This window comes from Thalassophryne amazonica, chromosome 3 (assembly GCF_902500255.1).
Source record: "Thalassophryne amazonica chromosome 3, fThaAma1.1, whole genome shotgun sequence".
Classification (NCBI taxonomy): domain Eukaryota; kingdom Metazoa; phylum Chordata; class Actinopteri; order Batrachoidiformes; family Batrachoididae; genus Thalassophryne; species Thalassophryne amazonica.
This window is the reverse complement of record NC_047105.1, coordinates 14,309,682-14,336,188: the sequence shown is the minus strand read 5'-3', so window position 1 is coordinate 14,336,188 and position 26,507 is coordinate 14,309,682. Positions and strand designations below refer to the sequence as shown.

The 26,507-nt window shown below is 41.6% G+C and overlaps 1 protein-coding gene across 1 annotated transcript in view; it reads left to right on the top strand.

Annotated features, from left to right (window-relative positions):
* Positions 1-18,395: 18,395 nt before the first annotated feature.
* Positions 18,396-26,507, top strand: part of dhrs3b (dehydrogenase/reductase (SDR family) member 3b) — a 31,147-nt gene continuing 23,035 nt past the window's right edge. The window contains exon 1 of the mRNA XM_034165869.1: positions 18,396-18,895. Within this exon, the coding sequence (XP_034021760.1) occupies positions 18,701-18,895 (195 nt within the window). The 5' untranslated portion in view covers positions 18,396-18,700. The remainder of the gene's footprint in view (positions 18,896-26,507) is intronic.

Below are 26,507 nucleotides of genomic sequence, written 5' to 3'. Positions count from 1 at the left end.
GGTTGAACATTCTGCTTCCTGTCAAGAGTCTGGCAACAGCATTTTGAACCAATTGGAGACCCCTAATGCTGGACTGTGGTAAACCAGAAAATAGAAAGAACATTGAAGTAGTCCAGGCTAGAAAAGACAAATGCATGAATCAGGGTCTCAGCATCAGCCATGACAGGATGGGATGAATCTTCGCTATATTTCACAGGTGGAAGAAAGCAGTCCTAGTAATATCTCTAATGTGTAGGTCAAAGGACAACGTAGGATCAAAAAATACCCCAAGGTATCCTCACTTTGTCAGTGTGACGTATGACACATGAGCCTAGGCTAAGTGTTTGCTGGTCAAATTGATTGTCTCGCTGGACCAAGTACCATCATTTCAGTCTTGTCCAAGTTTAAAAGTAAGAAATTGCTGGACATCCAGGTTTTTACTGATGCAAGGCAATCCTCTAAGCATTTTATGTGTATGAGATTACCAGCCAGTTATCAGCATGTACAACTGAGTATCATCAGCATAGCAGTGAAAGGTAATCCCAAAATGCAGCAATATGTGCCCAAGGGGTGCTATATAAAGGGAGAAAAGCAGGGGGCCTAACATGGACCCCTGTGGAACACCACATTTCATGTCACTAAGGTTAGAGGTAGTGTTATTGTACAAAAGGCAGTGAGAACAATTGGTCAGGTATGACGTCAGCTTGGGTCTAAAACAATTAATCGAGTAACTCCAATAATTCAATTACAAAAAATGTTCAAGGCAAATTCTTTGCCTCGAAGCTATCATTTAACGCTGTATTACATACACCAGACCTGTATGTGGCGCTGTAACACTCCCACAGAAAACAGAGAAGAAGACAACAGAGCATGAGTGTAACCAATGTAAGAGCTAATCAATATAGCAGGTGACAGTACAACTTTGTAAAGCCGCATACTGAGTAAAAATAAGCCATTTAAGAGAAAGAGGATCAGTTCTGATTGTCTGAAACAGACTTATTGCACATTTAAGTGAAGCAATGTGTTTGTATATTTAAACAGTTGGTTTGCTCTTCACCTCCACAGAACAAACGAAAGGATGTGCACTTTAAGTGAATCATGTTTAACTATTCAAAAAAAAAAAGCCTTTATTCAGATTTGATAAGAGTTTATATCAACAGGCTGCACAGTGCAGCTTTTGTGGAAAGGCTGCCCTACACATGTGCAAGTACAATAGAATGTGCAATAAGAGAAAAAAATGTCCTGTCTGCAGACTGAAAATTTCACAGATTGCCTGGGCATAATGTTCGGGAAAGCTGCAAAACTCTTAATGAGGTGGGAAAAAAAAAAAAAAATTACGTGGGAAAATGGAGAGAGAGGAAACACGCTAAACTTAAAAATCTGCATGATGGCACAACAACATTGTGCCATTGCTGTAGCACTGCCACTATTGATATTGTTTAAAAACACTAAAGTTCTTTTTATCAGATTAATCGATAGAATACTTGATTCCAAAAATATTCGATAGCTGTAGCCCTAATGTCAACCATGCAAGGGCACGCCCAGTTATCCCAAAATGATTCTCCAGCCTATCGAATAGAACATGATGATCCTCTGTATCAAACGCAGCACTGAGATCTAACAGCACCAGAACCGTAGTGGTGTCCGAATCCATTGTAAGTAGAAGATCATTCACCACTTTAGTGAGAGCCGTCTCTGTGGAGTGATATTTTTCTAAAAGACTGCAGTGGCTCAAAGAGATTATTCTCAGTAAGATAGTCCACGAGGTGCCGTGACACCACTTTTTCCAGAATTTTAAAACACAATTATAGGCCTGTAATTTTTCACTACACTAGGGTCAAGATTAGGTTTCTTAAGTAATGGTTTAATCACTGCAGATTTGAAACATTTAGGATCAGATCCAGAAATTAATGAGAGATTAATAATTTCCAGTACAGTCAGCCCAAGAGTGGGCCACAGGTCCTTAAACAGTTTTATTGGTATAGGATCAAATAAACAGGTTGTGCTTTTAGCAGATATAAATGTATAATAATTAGACATCTGAGAAAACTTTCTCATTGAAATTTGTCATATTCATCCAAATATGTAATATATTGATTATTTTGTGACACATGACATTTGTGTGGCTTGGGTTACGGTTACTATTTGGCCTATTTATTGCTAAATTCTTCCCACTGGAATGTGTGTAGCTGGAGTTCGTATGTGTATGTGTGGAATGAAACGTTCTTATTAATTTTGAGAGTGTAATTTTGTAGTTGTTGATTTAACTCTAAGAAGTTAAAAATAGCTGCTCCAGTGACGTTGATGTCTCAGTAGTGAGGTTCATGTCTCTGGGTTCTCAACCACTGAGACCGAGAGATGACTCTGAAGAACTTTTGGAGTCATGAAGTTGCTTTAGAGAGGCGTTTGGTGATGCAGATATCGCTGCAGGAGAATGAAGGTCCAAGTCGTGTAGGTCCTGGTGTTTTCTGTCTTAATGTATGGTTGTGACTTGCTAACCAGTGACCTGAGGTGACGACTGGATTTCTTTGGGTACTTTGTGTCTTCTGAGGATTCTTTGATAACATTGGAATTACTTTGAGTGCTGCTTTTCTTCAGGTGTGATCCAGCACTCAGGTGCCTCAGCGTTGAGGACCGCAGCAACTGGAAAATGCCAGGAGGATGCCCAGGGGTCACCTGGTTCCAGCTAAGGTGGTTCCATAATGTGGTGGACTGCTGGCAAACATGTTCAGTCATGTGATTGTCTCAGTCAAAATGACACAGTAGTTACTAACGGTTGGCACAAAAATGGGAACTTTTCCTTTTTAGGGCGACTACGTATCTTTGTCTGTGTGACTTCATGAATGTCTCTGCTGCATTATTGATAAGAAAACTTAAAAAACTCCCTGCTGTAGTGAAGTATTAATTGCATTATCTGTAAGGGACAGCACATCCAACACATCCAGGCTGGACAAACTGATCAGGCAGGCTGGCTCTGTGGTTGGCATGAACAGATGTGGTTGTCAGAGAACACTGGACAAATTGCTGGACATTATGGACGATGCCAGTCACCCTCTGCACACCATCATCAGCAACCAGAGGAGCCTCTTCAGACACAGACTGCTCCTTCCCAAGTGCAGGTCCAACAGACTGAAAAACTCCTTTGTCCCTCAGGCCATCAGGCTGTACAACTTCTCACTCAGGAAGACGGAGGACGGGAAGGAGAGGAACAGCAGTAGCCAGTAAACCTGTAGCAAGTAGTATTTCTGGTTTCTTTATATGTGCAAATTGTTTCTTACTTCTACTTTTGATACTCTGTGTGCTTCTTACCCTGTGTGCTGCTATGCAATGCTGCTGGAACCTCAATTTCCCTGAGGAAATCTTCCCAAGGGATTAATAAAGTTCTGTCTAATCTAAGGGCAAAGAGCACCACCAGTTTTGTGCTTTTCTAGAAGAAAATCAAGCAGAATATGTAATTTTGTCGAAGAGTTCTTTCTTTTGAAGATGTGCTTATTTGGTACCAGCTGGAGGAGCATTCCTGGCCCGTGGCCCTCGGGTCATTTGATATTTGCAACACTGTAAAATATTCAGTCTCCACATTGAACCAGCTTCAGATGCGCCCGCTTCACTGCGATGCTTCTTTATTGTAGTTGTCTTTCTCAGTCTTTGCACTGTCATAAAACTTTATCACAGCACAACAAAGGCCCCGTCATATTTTTTTAATAAAAGCCAGGTTTTTGTTTTCATGCACAACATCTGAGCCTGAGCTGCCTTTTATGGACTGTGTGCAAAATCCAAAGCAGCACAACAAAAGCTGTCAGAGAAGCAACGATTCTCATCAAGTGTTTTCAGCAGCGCCACGTGGAACTCTTACAGAAGTGTTATTTAGGGATGTGATTGGTCAAAGTTCACTTATGAACTGTGCGCTACAGGCAGGAAAAATGAGTACAAAAAAGAGGCTTGAAGTCTACAACTGATAAATGAACAAACACCAAAAGCAGTCGAAGTAAGTTAATATTTTCAAAGCTGCTGAAGTGTTGTTTACAATAATGATATGTATAAACAATTCTGCAAAAATGAAAAAAAAAAGAACTTAAATATGATGAAGTTAAACCAGGATTCATTTTGTTCCTAGGCTCTGTCAGATTTGTGATGGCCTTCTGTGATGAACGTCCAAAAAGCTGCCAATTTTTCAAAATTATTACATTTATTTATTTGTTTAATGATGACATGTCAAGCTTGTTTAGTTCTGTCTCCAATATTACAATATTATAAATAGATGTTTAACAATTAAGACAGTTTGTGTGGTGGTGGTGGTGGGGGAGTCATGTTCTTCTTAGACCAGCCAGTTGTTTGTTTTTGTAATGGTCTTAGTGGTGGTGGGCAGATCCTCATTTTAGAAGCTTGCTGTATCTGGCATATGATAACATGATCTGTGGTGAGAGAAGAGAGCAGGTTGAGATGAGCCTGGGGGGTGGAGATATGCTCTGGAGAGAAGGGGAATGAAAGTCAGTAGGAGCAAGACTGCATACTTATGCATGAAAGAGAGGGAGCCCGTGGACTAGTGAGGTTGCAAGGAGGTGGTGAAGGTAGATGAGTGTCGATATTTGGGCTCAACTACCTAAGGTAATGGAGCATGAAGAAGAGAGTGCAGGCTGAGTGGAGTGGGTGGAGAAAGGTGACAGAAGTGATCTGTGATAGAAGGATGCATGCAAGAGTGAAAGGCAAAGTTTACAAAATTGCAGTGAAACCAGCTATGTGGTAAGGCAGCTTAGAAACAAAAAGACAGGAGCTGGAGGTGGCAGAGCTGTAGATGCAATTCTCTTTGGAAGTGATGAGGATGGACAGGATTAGGATGAACATATCAGAGGGACAGCACAGATGGGACAGGTTGAGATGGTTTGGACATGTGCAGAGGATGAAGCATGTGCAGAAAAGGGTATATAGGGAGAAGAATGCTGAGGATGGCGCCGCTAGGCAGGAGGAGAAGAGGGAGACTAAAGAAGATGTTTATAAGGATGTGCTGAGGGAGGACATGCAGGTAGTTGGTCCAACAGAGGAAGATACAGAGGACAATGTGAGATGGAAACTGTTAACCTGCTGTAGTGACTCTGAATGGGAGCAATCAGAAGAAGAACAAGCTGTACTTGGCATATAAAGATTTGTATATAGGGTTTTCAACACATCTCCACTTTGGTAGTTCCTGCTTTGGCCACAAGGGGGCTGGCAGCCATTGTGATGTACAAACAACACATTGCACAACAGCAGTGTCAGGATGTAATTGCTGCATTATGATGAACTCGCACTGCGTGACAGGGCCAGATATCACCAGAAATCTGATATTTGTAACCTAGATGTGTACCAACCATTGACCTGGGCATTATTCTTATTTTATAACACGCTCATTTCACTCTCTCTGACACTCTGTGCACTGTTATTTATGTACCTTGAAATTGGAACACTCTGTCTTCATGCCCTGCACTCTATGGTTAATGCCGTAGGTTACCGTGTGGGACACGTTATCAGTGACGTCAGTGTAGACAGCCCTATAAGTGTAAGTAAAGCTGGTTTTGCACATCTCCCCCATTATTGTGTACATGATGGACTGCGACAGTCTGGCATGGAGGAAAATGATGTGCACTGTTCCATCCAGTATGCAAATAAGAAAAAAACATGGAAGATTTTGCACTTCCAAATGCATGATATCCTGTGATTGATTTTCTAGCTTTCTTTGTGGGGATCCTCCAAAATGGACTTGAATCACACATACCTGTATTGGCTGTAGGTGCCAGTACACCAACATGCAGAAGGAAACCAAGTGGTAAGCTTCAATGAGTTCAGAGGAGGCCCACGCGGAAGAATAAAAAGTTGCAGTTCCTCGAATGGCCACTTGATTCTGGTTTCAAAAGCAAGCAGGTTCCTATTCAAGTCCACGTTAAAATGTCCAACTTTTGAGCAGAAATAAACATGTTTACAGCCTGGTATAAAAACGTTTTTTTCTCTATAGATGGGTTCCCTCTCCATGACAACTCTATGGGGGTGAATTTGTTTTGTTTCTAACTTCTTAGTTTAAGATGCTTTAAGCCATCAAATATGCACAGTGAGGGGCATGGTCACTTTGAGTAACAGCTACGCAGCCTAGGCCTCAGACTCTCATAGTGTGGCTAGTTCATTTTCTGCTCAATGCGACCGCTAACTATTGTGGAGGCTTGTGTCTGTTGTATGACAAAAAGCTGCAACAGCTTCTTGTGTGGTTAAATGTCTAAAGGGATGATTGAAGACATCCCTGCAGTATTTGCGCTGAGGGAAATTCTCATTTTGTTTAATGTTGTATGCTAACGGCGTTGGCACTTTTGACAGTTATTCGTAGCTAAATCTATTCTCGCTAATGCACAATTACTGAGAAAATACACGGCTTGTGATTTTTTTTTTTTTTTTATGTCCACAGCAAATCAAACCATTATGAGAAGCACTGCACAGTCCCAAAAATATTAATACAATAACATGCTTTTGGAGGGGGATATGCATTTTCAGAGTCCCGACGTTCACGCCCAGTCGCCCAAACTGACAGATATTTGCCCGAGTCAGACGAGGGCGAATATCTGTCAGTTTGGGCGACTGGGCGTGAACGTCGGGACTCATAAAATGCATACCACACAACAACAGCATGTTATTTGCATTATTATCACTTTTTACTGAGATACACGTAACGTGTACATAAAAAGTTGGCTCACTTTAACTTTTGTCATGTCGGCTAGCGCACGCGCTGCTCTCCAAATTCGGCAGAGCGTCCTCATCAAGCTGGCTGCTTTAGCTGTTGTTCATTGTTGTACTATCCATGAGAAAATCCAGAATATCCATAGTGGGACCAAAACACACTTCTCGCCTCTTCATCTTTTCCACTGCGGAGAGTTCTTGGGCTGCGCGCACTATGACGTCATTTGTTTACGCACAGCGGGCGGGTATAGCCAGGTAGCATCAATGTAAATCTACGATACTGATCTAGCAACGCCCCATTAAAGTGCTAATATTATTTAATGCACACCCGAATCAAGGTTACTCTGGTTCCGACTCCGATAGTGATGTGTTCAGGTTTCTTTCATCCCAACTAGGTCACACACAAAATTACCCACACTCCATGTCTTTATCCATTTGTGGGTTCATTGACACAGAGGCAGAATATGTGCTGCCAACATGGAGACACCCAACGCAATTCTGAGCTTGATGTCAGCTCTGTAGAAAACCTAATGGTGATGTCACGTGGGCTTTGTCCAGTGTATATACGCTCTATGACGAAAACACTGCTGGAATAACAACAAAACATAAATGGTAGAACAATACGGCTCATGTCAAATTAAGCAAGACAAGGACGGTATTCTCCTGTCAAATAGAAATTATTGAGCTCTAAGCTGCCCCCTGGTGGATAGGATTTTAGTCTTTAATGTGAGTGGAAGTCAAGCAAATATGTGATGAATGACAGCTGTAACACGTGTGTTATTTGCACCTTTAAGTCACCTAACTAATCCTGCCAACCAAGTCAACGACCAACGGCAGCTGACAAACCGCGCACACACACACACACACACACACACACACACACATACAGGAGAAGCTACTGCATTGTATACTTAGTACATGTTCTCATCTTTTCCAGCTAAGGTTTGTCCGTTAATCCAACTGCTGAATGGCTGACCAGCCTCTAGTGGCCCTTTATTTGTAGCGTGTTGATACAGAGCTCTATATTTCACCAGATGGGAGTCGTCATGACACAGTGTTTTTTCCTGGTTGGAAGCTCTCTGAGGTTAAGTTGAAAGCTGCAGGTTGTAATTATCTGTTGCTGTGTGACATGGAATCTGCACCTCGGACGCTCTCTCAAGGCACAATTTTAACAGCTTGGAAACGTTGCTCAATGAAACACTAACTGCCTCCTGTGTCTTCTGTCCCATCTCCTCGGGGAACAGGCAAGGAGAAACCTGTGGCTTTAAAAGCTTTGCTTCGCAGCTGCACAACAAAGGATGTCACCGCGCTTTTCAGCACCCCATTGTTGGGTATTCTCAAGGTGTGAAGGCTTTGGAAACAACACCTGCAGTAATGCATATTACAATTACTCCCAGCCCGTAGAGATGCTAAAAGGAAATAGGGCCGTAATTATGAATAGGCTAACCTCGATGAACTCTCTTTCACCCCGCTTTGAGCCCCTTTGTTACTGGCAGTCAGAATTTCCTTTTCCCTTTGCTCGTGCTTTGGTGTTTTCATGGTAAATGGACTGCATTTATATAGTGCTTGTCCATCTGCATCAGATGCTCAAAGCGCTTTACATGCCTCACATTCACCCCGATGTCAGGGTGCTGCCATACAAGGTACTCACTACACACTGGAACGACAAGATAGGGGATTAAGGACCTTGCCCAATCTGCCCTTAGTGATTTTCTGGTCATGCTGGGATTTGAACTGCGGCTCCTCTGGTCGCAAGCCCAACACTTTAACCACTAGACCATCACCTCCCCTTCCTTCCACCTCCCAGTGGAAGGAAGAACAACTGCAGAGTTGTTGAAAGAGTCCAACGAGACGGAGCGCAGGGACTCGGAAGGGGAGCCAGGTCTTCTCGTGTGCCGTTCCAGAACGAAACTCAGAAACAATAAACCAGACTGAAGTATTTACACAAAAAGCATCCAAGTTCAGAGCGCTGGGAGATGGATTTCAGAACAATCCCAGTAAACAGTTGAGAGCACATAAAACAGCATATTTCTTCAAAGCTTCTCTTCCAAGAGCTGTAACAAGAGCTCAGAAAGTGTTTAGGGAAAAAGGGGAGATTTTTATGTGGTTGCGACATTATAAAAGGAGATGGCTACAAGGACGATGAACCAGATTGAGGCGTTGACAACAGGTTTGTGTGTGTATGTGTTGTGGTGGAGGCGGGAAACACACCGCTCCCAGCTGGGTATTGCCCTGCAACTGACCTTGCTGTCTCCGCAGTAATTAGACAGCGGCAGGCGACTGCCTCCTGAACTCCTGTTGCCCCCCTCTGTGTGCTGCCTCTCCGCTGGGTCATACAAAGGCTGTGAAGAGGAGGGTTCCTACCCACCCATACATTCAGACCTGAGAGATAGAGTATCACTGTAATCCAGCTGGAGCCGCGTACACCTCAGTCTGTATTGAGTAACATCTGCGCTCTCTTTCTCGAGGTCTTGTTTCAAGTTTTGCAACATTAATTTAATTATCGGGGCGCTTTTACTTGCAGTTTTGTTGGTGTTAAGTCTTGATATGATTAAACGATTGCTGTTTTATCGGGGGCGCGGTTGGGTTATGCGTAACCAATTACAAACTGTTTTCTTAATGTTTCTGTCCAGATAGCGATTTGGCCAAAGCCTGTTTGCTGTGAGGGCTCTGTGTTTTGTGATGGCTGATAAACCTAATTAATTAATAACATTCTACTGGAGAGCACAGTTTGAGTGCTGACTTTTAATGAGAGCTGTCAGGTTTGTTTGTAAGGCTCAGATCCCATTAAAAGCTTTCGGTTATTTATCAGGACCTGTCTGCCTTGGCTGTTTGCTCATACAGGCTTGTAAATGAAGCAAACAACAACAACCCCTAATCAAAAACAGCTCAGACGTGAGCTGGTCACATGTGGAGCTAGGAAAGCCATATTGGGTCAGATATGATAAAGAAATAAATAATGCAGCTATCACCTTTTGATGTTCTCAGAGTGTGAAAAGTATTAAAGGTTTTAGGCTTGGTTTTTCCTTGAAGAGGTAGGCGGCCAACGTGGATGGGGGAGAGCCATGTATTTGGTGGTGGTATGGTTCTGAGACCTCTCAAGTAACTGCTGGATTTTATGTAAATGTGTCCAAATTACAATAAAGAAAGGATCAGGAAGTCATTGTGAAAAAAACCTCTACACATTCTGTCGTGTTTCTGTTATATGAAGTTTGAGATTGCGTTTGATTAAGATGGCAGTGGGCTTTTTGAGATTGGGCTGCAGAATGCCAGTAAAAATCAGATTTATGCATATCTGATTTCACCGACTGATCATATATATAGCAAGTGACCAGATGTGATCTGTGTGTCTGTTTGGCAATTCTTATTTTCAGTGTTATGGTGTAGTCACACTGTGACAGATTGAGTAAACTGATTACAACAGATTTAAATAATTTGTCCAGTGGCAAAAATTGCCTCATCTATTGGTTGGTAACCACCAAATGCGGGTGAACAGAATATAAAAAGGTAATGCATGGCTGAAACTAATGTCTATGGGATGTCCACTGGCAAGCTAATGAAGAGCTCTCTCTCTGATGCCTGCTCAAAGTTTTGAGCATGCACAAAACTTTCCAAAAGACTCATTGGGCATGAAGTGACATCAGCTGGCAAGGAATACATTTAATGAATGAGAAAAGGATTTGTAATAGACAAAATGGACACAAACAGATATCAGTTTAGATTCTGTTATTCGTACATTTTACTCAGTCCTTCAGTGTGACATTGTATGTGCATATGTAATGGTGGCCAACAGAACTCCCCAAAGTAAAAAGATGTTCTAGTGACAGACTTTTGCGTTTTAGCCTCATGGTTATAAGGCCTGCTTACCATCTCACAGACTGTGAGTTTGAGCCCAGTGAGTATCACAGGTTTTCACAAGCACAGAACAGCTCTGGTAGCCTGTACGGATCCCGTACCAACAAAAAAACAAAATGGACTTTAGTGAAATGGCCTTGCTTGTTTATCATCTGGCAATGCAGAGCCGTGGAGCAAATTTTCTACAAATAATGATCCAGATCCATTCTGCTCATACATAGAGGCCCAGTGGTCCTCACTGAAAACTCAAATTGCAAGACTCAAGTGCAGAAAAATGTGAGGTGCTCAGAATTGCAAAAGCAGCAAGCAAAAAAAAAAAAAAAAAAAAAACTTTTATTAAAAACAAATACAAAAATATTTTATTTTGCAATGAAAGGCATCAGAGGGCTGCATGCTCTCTACATATGACAATATAAATGTACGAGTAAATATTATCTGCAATGATGTGACTGTCTATGATGGCAATACCCTGCCATCACTGGTTCACCAGCATGTAGAGTTAAAAAAAAAAAAAAAAAAAAGCTGTGAAACCTGTGAACTTTGCAAAAACACTTGAAACATGATTCATTGCTTCACTACCAAGTGTATTTTAACATTTTTTTAAATCATCTCAATTAAGGTGACATTGCTATGCTATTTACCAATTTTGTACTTTGCATATCAGGTATTATTATTATTTTTTTTTTGTAAGCTGAAAGAAAAATAGAGCATTTTTGTGTGTGTGTGTGTGTGTGTGTGTGTGTGTGTGTGTGTGTGTGGGGGGGGGGGGGGGGGGGGGTTATTCTGTTCTGCATGCAAGCGAGGTCTCAAGCTGTGTCAGCCATAAATAATGTTTATAGTATGAGAATGTCTGTGAAAACACTCATAGAAATGTGGGACTGTGGAGATGTTTCACATTAATCTTCAAATCCAAGAAAATATAAAAGGGAGATTTTAAAAAGTGGTTTGGCACAATATGATCCCTTTTTGTGATTATCTTATTTTAGCAAGAGTTTCTGGATTATTACATTTTCAAATCTGCCTTTGAAAGTTAAAACCTGGAAGAGAAACTGGATGAATCAGAACATTTTTACACACTTTTATAGTTTAATATATGACTGTTTAATTGATGATTGTTAAGGTTTAAAGGGGACAGAGAATCAAAATCATCTTTTTCATGTTTTTGGTGTTAGTTCAGAGTCTCCCGCTGTGGGGAATACACACGAAGTGCCAGCAAGTTTCAGAACCTCTATTTCAAGTATTTCTCCTTTTTTAATTGCCGCCAGAAAACAGGCCAATCTGTTTTTGACAGAAGTTACATCACTTTTTCACCAATAGCCCCCCCCCCACACACACCCCACACCCACCCCCTTTACACATGCCCCTTCTAAATTATTCATAAGGTTGTGCCCACATTCTACCACTGGAAGAGGAGCAATGGCGAGCTACAGGTGTGCCTTCCCAGGCTGTCATAGCGGACTACGATCTTTACATATTCTTCCCACGGAAAGCAATGTACGCGATCACTGGCTTTTATTCATTTTTAACCGCATCCCCAGTACATACAACCGCCGACTATTTCTTTGCTCTGCACATTTCACGGAGGACTGTTTCACAAACCTTGCACAATTTCGAGCTGGCTTCAGTCGGCATTTAATACTCAGTAGAGGGTCAGTTCCGACTTTGCAACAAATCAACCCCAGCAATCAGTACACCAGTATCACATTTTCTTTGTTTTAAATTTGTTTTTAAATTTATTTCGGATCGTATTTTTTTTATATCATTATTATTTGTGACTGGACTTTATGCGTTTAAGATTACTGTCGCTGTTTTCGCTACAACGCTCAATTTTGTTCAGAATCAGCTTCTTATCTGGTAATGACGCGGATTTCCTCTCACTCAAACCCGCACTTCACAGTGCTTTAAACCGTCGTCCACAGACTTCAATAGCGACACAAGTGCAGCAAAACGAGACGAGTCATTGGATAAATGCTGGGCTTTGTCCCGCCCATCGGAGGCTCTGCGTGTCTGGGGGTCTATGGGGCAGTGGGCTGGCCTCGGCGGCCGACGCCAGCTTCTGCATGATGATTGGATGATCTGTCTGAGGCTGAATCCATTTTTGATTGACAGCGAAATGAGCGAATCAGCGATCATTTTCATTCTGTTCTGAGTTGAACCGGAGACATTCCTAATCCTCTTAGCGGCATTTTCAGTGAGAGCAAGGGCAGCCAATCAAACAACGGCAACCGATCAGCGCCACCTACGTGCATTTCATAATGAGGTTGCCAAATAAGCTCCGAAACGACGCCATTAAAGCAAACGAGGCATTCTAAACCCAGCATAGTAACATAGCTGTTTCAGAGAGCCTTTTAGGAAGGTTCTGAGCCATTACAGACCCAACCAATTTTTGGGGGGCTACATATCACACACAAACAAGGATTAATGCCCCATTCAACCTCTCTCTATCACCTTTAAACAAGCTGGAGCACAATTCACAAAACAGAAAAAAAACCACAGTTTAACAGGGTGTGTATATATAAGCCAAAATGATTGTTGATTAATTAATATACATATAACGTTTTTATTCATTATTTTTTCATTGCTGATTATGAATAAAAAATTCTAATTGGAGAGGGATTCTGCTTCATCACCTGTGGTGGTCTCTCAGACTTTGAGTCAAATATCATGGTTTGTTTTGTACAGTATGCAAAGGTGGAAAATTCCACAATTGGACCTAGACCATATCAGAATTCTTCTACTGTGCAAGAATTCGAGAAGTGCACAGATTCAGAAGTATTGTTCAGATTTCCAGAATGTTGACGCATTTCAGGGAAATTAAACCAGATTCCATTTAAGAGAACATTAACTGCAAGGTTGCTAAGCAGCTGTGACATCAGCTCAGTGTCTTGTTCTGATCCCAGATCTGTGTAGTGCCCTTTCAGAAACAGTGATCCATTTTCATGAGTGCAAAATGCTACGTGTTCATCCGTCTTCTTTTAGCACATGGGACACATTTATTTTGTTTTTCAATTTATTTTCCTTTATATAGTGCCAAATCACAACAAAGTTGCCTCAAGGCACTTCACACAAGTAAACTCTAACCTTACCAACCCTCAAAGCAAGCACACTAGGTGACAGTGGTAAGGAAAAACTCCCTCTGATTTGAGGAAGAAACCTCAAGCAGACCAGACTCAAAGACGTGACCCTAGTGGTCGGCGATCACCTTAGTATTTCTCTGTTTTTCTTGTTGTTCAGTGCTGGCAAATTATACAGTATTTTTTGTCTTTCTGATGCCTGATTCTGTCTTTTCTCTGTTTAAGGTGCAGCTCCATCCAGAGATGGGAGTTGTATTCATGTTGGCGACCCTCCTGTCCTGTGCACCAATAGCATTTCTCGTGTATTCGTCCATGAATTGTTCTGTAATTTATGTTTGTAGCATGGCCCAAGCAGAGGGTCACCCCTTTGAGTCTGGTCTGCTTGAGGTTTCTTCCTCAGGGGGAGTTTTTCCTTACCACTGTTGCTCTGGGGGTTGGTAAGGTTAGACCTTACCTGTGTGAAGCGCCTTGAGGCAACTCTGTTGTGATTTGGTGCTATATAAATTAAAATAAATTGAAATTGAATGCTTGGGCCATGCTACTGACACAGTTGATAAAACAATTTACAAAACGACTATACAGGAAATTTTGCCGGTGCACAGGATGGGAGAGTTGCAGAAGTAGATGCCACACCCATCTCTAGATGGAGCCGCACCTCAAACAGAGAAAAAAAAAAAAAAACAGAATCAGGCATTGGAAAGACAACAAATACAGTATAATTTGTCACCATTAAGCAACAAAAAACTAGAAGAATTACTCATATGATCGCTTTGGGCTATACCTCTTTCTACCATTTTATTTCATTTTCCACGTGCAGAACCTTGTTGTTGTTGTTCTGTGTACTGGTGTAGATGTTACATTGCTTTCATGGATATACAACCCAATGTATTTGAGGTCGTGTTGCACTAGGTATCAGTTTTGAAGAGCAACACAAAAATAGCTGCAAAGCAAGCAGGATTTTTTCTGAGTAGTTTCCTTCTCAAAGTGCTCATTTTGTGCAAAATGTTTTTGTTTAGGTTTGTTTTTTGTGAGCTTGCCTTTCTGTGACTGTTCATGTGGACACAGTAGTAACTACAGACTGTACAAGGGTGCTTCAATATGTTCTCTGCCTCACCTGGAAACAGAAGTATCTGAATGCTTGCATTGTGACCTTCGTCCGTGAATGGATAGTGAAGCTTGAACATCAGTGGACCATGTGCATTGAAGATGAGGGAGACGGAGTTAAAACAAATAAAGAAGTACTGTGCAATAGTATACAAATAATGAATGTTTATGAGTTCAATGGTACGAATATTTCATGAGGTGAAAGTTGGAACATACCATTCAACCACTGAAACAATGCAAAAACATTCATTATTTGTTTTACATAACACCTAAAATACAGCCTTGTCATTTAATATTTTATTAATTTATAAACAACAGGAAAGGGATTTACATTTTGGTGTTTCACTGGTGCTTAACAGTCCAACACCAACTTTAAATAGGAGTCCAAAATAGCAACAATGTAGTCCGTGATGCCGAACACTGGCTTTGTGTACTTCATAAAAAAAAAAGACTTTGTGTTGTTACTCAGTCCTGCAAAAAAATTACATCAGCTTTTCAGCTATTCATCCTAACAGCTCTTCATGCATCCAGACGGCTTACAGCGTAGTGGATTATTTTTTTTTTGTGTTAGAAGAATTTGCACAGTCAGTAGCTCCTTCAAATCGTCGTCCGTCAGTAAAACGAATGCCGTCATGTTTAGCTAAACGCCGCCCACGGTATTACGAGCACGCGTGGGGGTCGGGGCGTACAATAGCAAATTTCAAATATCACCAAATTTGCACGCTAAAAAGGAGCTATTGCATGGCCAATGAAACACAATGGCAAATAGTATGAATAATCCATGTCACATGATATACAACGCACCAGTCAAATGACAAGGATCCACTCAGCTGTTATACAACTTCCCCGACAGCTGAAGGATAATCTAGGCAACTGCTCAGACCATTGACCTCCCATACTGGAGATCGTGAGTTTGCTGTTCTTGACACCACCTGGATGTCCTTTTCAGCAGTATCAAATATCAAGCAAATTAGTGTTCAGATATCTAATCCTTATGAATAAAGAATAAAATAATTATTGCACTGTTCTCTGCAAGTTATTCACAGTATAACAAATTTCTAATGATGCCATCTTTATTTTGCTCCACATTACACTAGTTTCAAAGACACATGGCCAACGCTAGAACATTAATAAACACCTGAGCAGTGCACTGGTCTCTGCAACTTTGTTTATTACAGCATCATTATCCAAAAACATGAGAATTCTTTCTCAGTGCACATGTGCATGAAGCCTCAAGTTTTTTTTCTGGGTCACAGTGCTCCTGAGTCTGTTTATCTCATGTAAAAAGATCGATACTCAAGCTTTTTTCTCTCCCGCATGCACTGACTGCTGCACACGCAGATTCATCAATGTCTACTCTCTGTCTGTAGCTGTGTCACACAACACAGAGCAGCACACCCTTGTATTGTGGTTTGTCAGTCCTCTACCTCAGGAGATTTTAAGTTGTGTTGTGCGATATTTTTTTGAACAAAAATGTTGATTGTGATAATAAAGTATTTTGTTGTCACGTACAATGTTTGGCGAAATTCTATCCTAGGTCTTTGGATCCTTTGGATCTATGAAGCTTAAATATGAAAAAGTATTGGTATCGGTATTGGTATCGGTATCAATATCAGCGATACTGAGCCTGTATTACTTGGTATCGGATCAATACCAAAATTCCCAGTATCACCCACCTCTACCCGAGAGGCCAGTCACGGAAGTATGAATTCTCACCTTTGGATTGGCCTCTTTTCCAGAAGTTAAAGGTTTGCCAGGCTGCAGCAGATAGATGGTTATTTTAGAGATGTGGGGATGCACTGGTTGTCTGCCTGGGTGGATGCAGGTCAGCAAGTCATGTGCAGTGAAGGCACAGTGAAGGCAGGGTGGACCAATTGTTAGAGGGGACCTTTCGGTCGGTGACACCGGCACGTCTGCTTGGTGGCAAGATTTCTTTTGGCCAAAAATGGTCATTGACAACCATGCATTCAGTGGCTCTGTCTCACTCACACACAGTACGCATGTTTATCACGCTACTAGTGCACAGTACACTGACTGTATTCAAAATGGAAACAAGGTTTATTTTAAAAAATATCTGATATTTTCAGTTCCTCACTAGGTATGCAGGTGCTGTAGGTGTCGTTTTTCAGGTTTGAAATGACATATGTATCTTTCTAAGATCAAAAATAAATAAATAAAAAATTTGCCCTCCCGCATCACTTTTTTCTGATGTCAAGGGTGATAAACTAATGTTCTTTTTTATGGGGCCTAAATGGCTAAGGGTTTGGGTTTAATTTCCTATTAAATGCATAAGAAATCTGGAAAACTAAGCAATACGTCCATACAGCTTTGCACACTTCCAGACGTTTTATGCAATAGCAGGTTTGGGAATTTTCCACCCTTGCATGCTGTGATGGATGTGTTGAATTCCTCTGTTGCAACACAAACACAGTAATGGAAACACAATATATAAGTTCCACATAGTATGTAAAACTAAAAAAAACAAAAAAAAAAAACAGCAAAAAAAAAAGCCTTTTGCACTGCTGCATTTCTGGAAGTGCAGGACACAGCTCTCCTAACATGACGTATCAGCTGCTTCTTGCATATTATTCATTCGTGATACCCACATACTTTAATTAAGGGTCACACGGGGCTGGAGCCTGTCACAGCAGTCACAGGGCACGAGGCGAGGTACACCTTGGACCGGATGCCAGTCTGTCACAGGGCCACATATAGACAAACAAACATAACTGCATTTAATTTAAAGTGTCCAATTCACCTGACCTGCATGTCTTTGGAAGTAGGAGCACCTGGTGGGAACCACACCAACATGGGGAGAACATGCAAACTCCACACAGAAGAACAGGCAGGAAGTGAACCCAGAACCTTCTTGCTGTGAGACAACAGTACTAATCATGTGCTGCTCGATTTAGGACAGTCATCCCAAAACCTAAGGATGTCAGGGCCCACTTGGAAATCTGAAAATCATCTGGAGCCAATCAATTTTGCTTGATATGTCAGACCAAAGATGAAGTATTTCCAGATACACAATATGATCAAATAAGGCAGATAATTGGATAATAACACACTATTTAAATCCTACGACTTTGTTTTATTACTTCTTTTTACATTTTAACATAATCAAATGTTAAAATGTCATTTTAATTTATTTTTAATGATCTCTCATGGCCCACCTGCAGTACCTTCATGGCCACCAGGGGACTGCTGCTCACACTAGGGTTAGCATTTATTTTCTTCTGAAATGCATAAAAAGTATAGATACTAGAAAATACTTCCATTTTCAATATGGCCCAGATACAATTCTGGAATAGTTTTGATTTGCAGACTATATGGAACATATTGTTACCCATGAAAACCTGAACACAGGTTTCAGATTTTTAATGGAAACAGAAAAAAAAGTGTTGTTTTTGTTTATATATATATATATATATATATATATATATATATATATATATATATATATATATATATATATATCCTGATAAATAACTACATCTTAAGTATGCACATGAATTAAGATCTTGTTTTATTTTTATTTCAGTGTAATCTCAGGGAGGCCCCACGTGAAGGGTCCCCTGAGGGCTCCCAGACCGCAAGTTGAGAACCGGCGCTGCTGGAGGAGGGGACAGAAGCACACGCGCAACCACTGAGGGCAGTGGAGCCGAAAAAAAAAAAAAAAAAAAAAAAAGATCACCACTTAACATGTCAATCAGGATTAAACCTCCCCTCAGATCCACGCAGGTCCTGCGCTCATATATAAGGAGCGCGCGGAGGCTGGATTCACGCGCGGCGACGCCTGGACTTTCACGTGCGCGAGGCACCAGCAGCTTGACAGGCGTGATGATGATCGATCACATTCGCAGAGGCGACTGAAACATGTCAGAGCTCCCGACCGCTCACGTGCAAGCGCACCAAACTTTGCGCGCCGTCGGATCACTTCAGTGCGCGTAAACTTGCTGCGCAAAACCAAAACCGACGAGCACTTTTCCGAGATGGGTCTGAGGAGCGCGTGTCGCGTGTTTGTGTTCCCGCTTCAGATGCTCTATTTGGTGGCCAGAGCCGCTCTGTCGGCGCTGTGGCCGCGCACGAGGAAGGAGCTGACGAACGACGTGGTGCTGGTGACCGGCGGAGGACGTGGCATCGGTCGACACCTGGCCAAAGAGTTTGCCAAGCAGGGAGCCAGAAAGGTAACTTCAGCTGCGCCGCGCACAACGTGCACCCACGTTCCTGCCAAAAGTGGACACGGAGGGAGTTTTTGTCACTGACAGCTTCTCCTCCTCCCTGTTCCAGAGGTATTGCTGCTCCTCTGTTCTGCCAAAAGCAGAGATCGTGACCTCTCAAGTAGCGCTGCTGGGCCAGTGAGACCGGAGGCACTGGCCTCAATTTTGTTTCCAGTATTGCACAACACAACAGGGTCAGGCAGAGGTCAGCGCGGTGGCAGATTGATGCCATTAAATCAAGATTGCTTTGACATTCTGTAATGTTTTGGGGGCGAGTCCTCCACATCCAGTGTGCCTGTCATGTCTGGGCAGTGCGTTATGGAAGCTGTGATGCAGGTATTTGTTTACAGCAGGGGTTTCAAACTGGTGGCCCGAGGGCCGGGTGCAGTCAGTGAGCCAGAGAACGATGACCTGCACTTATCAAGAAAAAATTCCTCCTTTTCTTTCTGTCTTCACAGATATCTCACTTTACACTGCATACCTCTGTTAAATATCAGGAAATATCTCAGTGTTTCAGTTCCTTTAGCACAGGAAGTGATCCTTTTTTAACTTACACTGGATTGTGCACACTTTTTTAAATGTGTGAAGTTGTTGTGCTCTGCCTTTTTCCCACATTCTGATTGTAAGCTTTGATTACTTGCTTCCTTTTAAAGAGATGGCCTTCTTGCATTGTTTCACCATTTTATATTTTTAAGGAACATTTGGTTCCTTAAATCTTCAGAACAATGACAACAACTGACAGGCTTGTCTTTGCTAAAAATAGAGAGAAGATCAACAAATGTCCAATTATGTCATTTCTGAGGAACAAGGCGTTGCCGGGACTTTCACCTGCTGCATGTCTTATTGGTGACATTCCAGTTTGTCCAATTCAAAACAATAAATAAATATGGATTGCACTTTAACAAATATGCACTGTCATATTTTTATTTGGACAAATTTGGTAAAAAGAAAAATTCAGTAAATGTTTAAAGTATGTTTTTGATGAAAGTGGTATATTTTGATTAAACTATACATAATATCCATAAATTTAATTCAGTTTTATTTATATAGCACCAAATCACAACAAAGCTGCCTCAAGGCGCTTCACACAAGTAAGGTCTAATCTTACTAATCCCCAGAGCAAGCACACAGGCGATGTGATAAGGAAAAACTACCTCTGATGATATTGAGGAAGAAACCTCAAGCAGACCAGACTCAAAGGGGTGAACCACTGCTTAGGCCATCCATTCTAAACGCAGACTGCAGTGTGCACTCTGTCAGTCTGGCATCCTGTGCTCAGTAGCTGTCCTGCTATCCAAACCTCAGACACAGCAAAAAAGGGCATAATCAGTCTCCCGGAAAAACTGCACCTAAGGTATAATTCATCAGCAGCTAAATCGATGAGAAAGCAGACAAAATACTAAGGTGATCGCTGGCCATTAACCCTAAGATTCACTAACAGACTCAGAATTTAGATAGAGTTGAGGCCGAGACCTGTTCCATTACTAATAAAATGACTTTAGAAGGATAGGAAGCATAGTTCCATACTATGCCAGTATGTTAGCCATACAAGAGGGAAAATAAATGTTCCTTAAGTCTGGACGTGAAAGTCTCTACAGAATCTGACTGTTTTATCTCCATAGGGAGATCATTCCTCAAAACGGGCAGAATGCAGAGTCCGAGCTGGTACGTAGGGTTTAATTAGGTCAGCTAAATAGGGAAGTGCTAGCCTGTGAATAATTTTATATGTTAACAGCAGAACCTTAAAATCAGACCTCACAGGGACAGGAAGCCAGTGAAGAGATGCCAAAATGGATGTAATGTGGTTGAACATTCTGCTTCCTGTCAAGAGTCTGGCAACAGCATTTTGAACCAATTGGAGACCCCTAATGCTGGACTGTGGTAAACCAGAAAATAGAAAGAACATTGAAGTAGTCCAGGCTAGAAAAGACAAATGCATGAATCAGGGTCTCAGCATCAGCCATAGACAGGATGGGATGAATCTTCGCTATATTTCACAGGTGGAAGAAAGCAGTCCTAGTAATATCTCTAATGTGTAGGTCAAAGGACAACGTAGGATCAAAAAATACCCCAAGGTTCCTCACTTTGTCAGTGTGACGTATGACACATGAGCCTAGGCTAAGTGTTTGCTGGTCAAATTGATTGTCTCGCTGGACCAAGTACCATCATTTCAGTCTTGTCCAAGTTTAAAAGTAAGAAATTGCTGGACATCCAGGTTTTTACTGATGCAAGGCAATCCTCTAAGCATTTTATGTGTATGAGATTACCAGCAGTTATCAGCATGTACAACTGAGTATCATCAGCATAGCAGTGAAAGGTAATCCCAAAATGCAGCAATATGTGCCCAAGGGGTGCTATATAAAGGGAGAAAAGCAGGGGGCCTAACATGGACCCCTGTGGAACACCACATTTCATGTCACTAAGGTTAGAGGTAGTGTTATTGTACAAAAGGCAGTGAGAACAATTGGTCAGGTATGACGTCAGCTTGGGCTAAAACAATTAATCGAGTAACTCCAATAATTCAATTACAAAAAATGTTCAAGGCAAATTCTTTGCCTCGAAGCTTCATTTAACGCTGTAGTACATACACCAGACCTGTATGTGGCGCTGTAACACTCCCACAGAAAACAGAGAAGAAGACAACAGAGCATGAGTGTAACCAATGTAAGAGCTAATCAATATAGCAGGTGACAGTACAACTTTGTAAAGCCGCATACTGAGTAAAATAAAGCCATTTAAGAGAAAGAGGATCAGTTCTGATTGTCTGAAACAGACTTATTGCACATTTAAAGTGAAGCAATGTGTTTGTATATTTAAAACAGTTTGGTTTGCTCTTCACCTCCACAGAACAAACGAAAGGATGTGCACTTTAAGTGAATCATGTTTAACTATTCAAAAAAAAAAAAGCCTTTATTCAGATTTGATAAGAGTTTATATCAACAGGCTGCACAGTGCAGCTTTTGTGGAAAGGCTGCCCTACACATGTGCAAGTACAATAGAATGTGCAATAAGAGAAAAAAAATGTCCTGTCTGCAGACTGAAAATTTCACAGATTGCCTGGGCATAATGTTCGGGAAAGCTGCAAAACTCTTAATGAGGTGGGAAAAAAAAAAAAAAATTACGTGGGAAAATGGAGAGAGAGGAAACACGCTAAACTTAAAAATCTGCATGATGGCACAACAACATTGTGCCATTGCTGTAGCACTGCCACTATTGATATTGTTTAAAAACACTAAAGTTCTTTTTATCAGATTAATCGATAGAATACTTGATTCCAAAAATATTCGATAGCTGTAGCCCTAATGTCAACCATGCAAGGGCACGCCCAGTTATCCCAAAATGATTCTCCAGCCTATCGAATAGAACATGATGATCCTCTGTATCAAACGCAGCACTGAGATCTAACAGCACCAGAACCGTAGTGGTGTCCGAATCCATTGTAAGTAGAAGATCATTCACCACTTTAGTGAGAGCCGTCTCTGTGGAGTGATATTTTCTAAAAAGACTGCAGTGGCTCAAAGAGATTATTCTCAGTAAGATAGTCCACGAGGTGCCGTGACACCACTTTTTCCAGAATTTTAAAACACAATTATAGGCCTGTAATTTTTCACTACACTAGGGTCAAGATTAGGTTTCTTAAGTAATGGTTTAATCACTGCAGATTTGAAACATTTAGGATCAGATCCAGAAATTAATGAGAGATTAATAATTTCCAGTACAGTCAGCCCAAGAGTGGGCCACAGGTCCTTAAACAGTTTTATTGGTATAGGATCAAATAAACAGGTTGTGCTTTTAGCAGATATAAATGTATAATAATTAGACATCTGAGAAAACTTTCTCATTGAAATTTGTCATATTCATCCAAATATGTAATATATTGATTTTTGTGACACATGACATTTGTGTGGCTTGGGTTACGGTTACTATTTGGCCTATTTATTGCTAAATTCTTCCCACTGGAATGTGTGTAGCTGGAGTTCGTATGTGTATGTGTGGAATGAAACGTTCTTATTAATTTTGAGAGTGTAATTTTGTAGTTGTTGATTTAACTCTAAGAAGTTAAAAATAGCTGCTCCAGTGACGTTGATGTCTCAGTAGTGAGGTTCATGTCTCTGGGTTCTCAACCACTGAGACGAGAGATGACTCTGAAGAACTTTTGGAGTCATGAAGTTGCTTTAGAGAGGCGTTTGGTGATGCAGATATCGCTGCAGGAGAATGAAGGTCCAAGTCGTGTAGGTCCTGGTGTTTTCTGTCTTAATGTATGGTTGTGACTTGCTAACCAGTGACCTGAGGTGACGACTGGATTTCTTTGGGTACTTTGTGTCTTCTGAGGATTCTTTGATAACATTGGAATTACTTTGAGTGCTGCTTTTCTTCAGGTGTGATCCAGCACTCAGGTGCCTCAGCGTTGAGGACCGCAGCAACTGGAAAATGCCAGGAGGATGCCCAGGGGTCACCTGGTTCCAGCTAAGGTGGTTCCATAATGTGGTGGACTGCTGGCAAACATGTTCAGTCATGTGATTGTCTCAGTCAAATGACACAGTAGTTACTAACGGTTGGCACAAAAATGGGAACTTTTCCTTTTTAGGGCGACTACGTATCTTTGTCTGTGTGACTTCATGAATGTCTCTGCTGCATTATTGATAAGAAAACTTAAAAAACTCCCTGCTGTAGTGAAGTATTAATTGCATTATCTGTAAGGGACAGCACATCCAACACATCCAGGCTGGACAAACTGATCAGGCAGGCTGGCTCTGTGGTTGGCATGAACAGATGTGGTTGTCAGAGAACACTGGACAAATTGCTGGACATTATGGACGATGCCAGTCACCCTCTGCACACCATCATCAGCAACCAGAGGAGCCTCTTCAGACACAGACTGCTCCTTCCCAAGTGCAGGTCCAACAGACTGAAAAACTCCTTTGTCCCTCAGGCCATCAGGCTGTACAACTTCTCACTCAGGAAGACGGAGGACGGGAAGGAGAGGAACAGCAGTAGCCAGTAAACCTGTAGCAAGTAGTATTTCTGGTTTCTTTATATGTGCAAATTGTTTCTTACTTCTACTTTTGATACTCTGTGTGCTTCTTACCCTGTGTGCTGCTATGCAATGCTGCTGGAACCTCAATTTCCCTGAGGAAATCTTCCCAAGGGATTAATAAAGTTCTGTCTAATCTAAGGGCAAAGAGCACCACCAGTTTTGTGCTTTTCTAGAAGAAAATCAAGCAGAATATGTAATTTTGTCGAAGAGTTCTTTCTTTTGAAGATGTGCTTATTTGGTACCAGCTGGAGGAGCATTCCTGGCCCGTGGCCCTCGGGTCATTTGATATTTGCAACACTGTAAAATATTCAGTCTCCACATTGAACCAGCTTCAGATGCGCCCGCTTCACTGCGATGCTTCTTTATTGTAGTTGTCTTTCTCAGTCTTTGCACTGTCATAAAACTTTATCACAGCACAACAAAGGCCCCGTCATATTTTTTTAATAAAAGCCAGGTTTTTGTTTTCATGCACAACATCTGAGCCTGAGCTGCCTTTTATGGACTGTGTGCAAAATCCAAAGCAGCACAACAAAAGCTGTCAGAGAAGCAACGATTCTCATCAAGTGTTTTCAGCAGCGCCACGTGGAACTCTTACAGAAGTGTTATTTAGGGATGTGATTGGTCAAAGTTCACTTATGAACTGTGCGCTACAGGCAGGAAAAATGAGTACAAAAAAGAGGCTTGAAGTCTACAACTGATAAATGAACAAACACCAAAAGCAGTCGAAGTAAGTTAATATTTTCAAAGCTGCTGAAGTGTTGTTTACAATATGATATGTATAACAATTCTGCAAAAATGAAAAAAAAAGAACTTAAATATGATGAAGTTAAACCAGGATTCATTTTGTTCCTAGGCTCTGTCAGATTTGTGATGGCCTTCTGTGATGAACGTCCAAAAAGCTGCCAATTTTTCAAAATTATTACATTTATTTATTTGTTTAATGATGACAGTCAAGCTTGTTTAGTTCTGTCTCCAATATTACAATATTATAAATAGATGTTTAACAATTAAGACAGTTTGTGTGGTGGTGGTGGTGGGGGAGTCATGTTCTTCTTAGACCAGCCAGTTGTTTGTTTTTGTAATGGTCTTAGTGGTGGTGGGCAGATCCTCATTTTAGAAGCTTGCTGTATCTGGCATATGATAACATGATCTGTGGTGAGAGAAGAGCAGGTTGAGATGAGCCTGGGGGGTGGAGATATGCTCTGGAGAGAAGGGGAATGAAAGTCAGTAGGAGCAAGACTGCATACTTATGCATGAAAGAGAGGGAGCCCGTGGACTAGTGAGGTTGCAAGGAGGTGGTGAAGGTAGATGAGTGTCGATATTTGGGCTTCAACTACCTAAGGTAATGGAGCATGAAGAAGAGAGTGCAGGCTGAGTGGAGTGGGTGGAGAAAGGTGACAGAAGTGATCTGTGATAGAAGGATGCATGCAAGAGTGAAAGGCAAAGTTTACAAAAATTGCAGTGAAACCAGCTATGTGGTAAGGCAGCTTAGAAACAAAAAGACAGGAGCTGGAGGTGGCAGAGCTGTAGATGCAATTCTCTTTGGAAGTGATGAGGATGGACAGGATTAGGATGAACATATCAGAGGGACAGCACAGATGGGACAGGTTGAGATGGTTTGGACATGTGCAGAAGGATGAAGCATGTGCAGAAAGGGTATATAGGGAGAAGAATGCTGAGGATGGCGCCGCTAGGCAGGAGGAGAAGAGGGAGACTAAAGAAGATGTTTATAAGGATGTGCTGAGGGAGGACATGCAGGTAGTTGGTCCAACAGAGGAAGATACAGAGGACAATGTGAGATGGAAACTGTTAACCTGCTGTAGTGACTCTGAATGGGAGCAATCAGAAGAAGAACAAGCTGTACTTGGCATATAAAGATTTGTATAGGGTTTTCAACACATCTCCACTTTGGTAGTTCCTGCTTTGGCCACAAGGGGGCTGGCAGCCATTGTGATGTACAAACAACACATTGCACAACAGCAGTGTCAGGATGTAATTGCTGCATTATGATGAACTCGCACTGCGTGACAGGGCCAGATATCACCAGAAATCTGATATTTGTAACCTAGATGTGTACCAACCATTGACCTGGGCATTATTCTTATTTTATAACACGCTCATTTCACTCTCTCTGACACCTGTGCACTGTTATTTATGTACCTTGAAATTGGAACACTCTGTCTTCATGCCCTGCACTCTATGGTTAATGCCGTAGGTTACCGTGTGGGACACGTTATCAGTGACGTCAGTGTAGACAGCCCTATAAGTGTAAGTAAAGCTGGTTTTTGCACATCTCCCCCATTATTGTGTACATGATGGACTGCGACAGTCTGGCATGGAGGAAAATGATGTGCACTGTTCCATCCAGTATGCAAATAAGAAAAAAACATGGAAGATTTTGCACTTCCAAAATGCATGATATCCTGTGATTGATTTTCTAGCTTTCTTTGTGGGGATCCTCCAAAATGGACTTGAATCACACATACCTGTATTGGCTGTAGGTGCCAGTACACCAACATGCAGAAGGAAACCAAGTGGTAA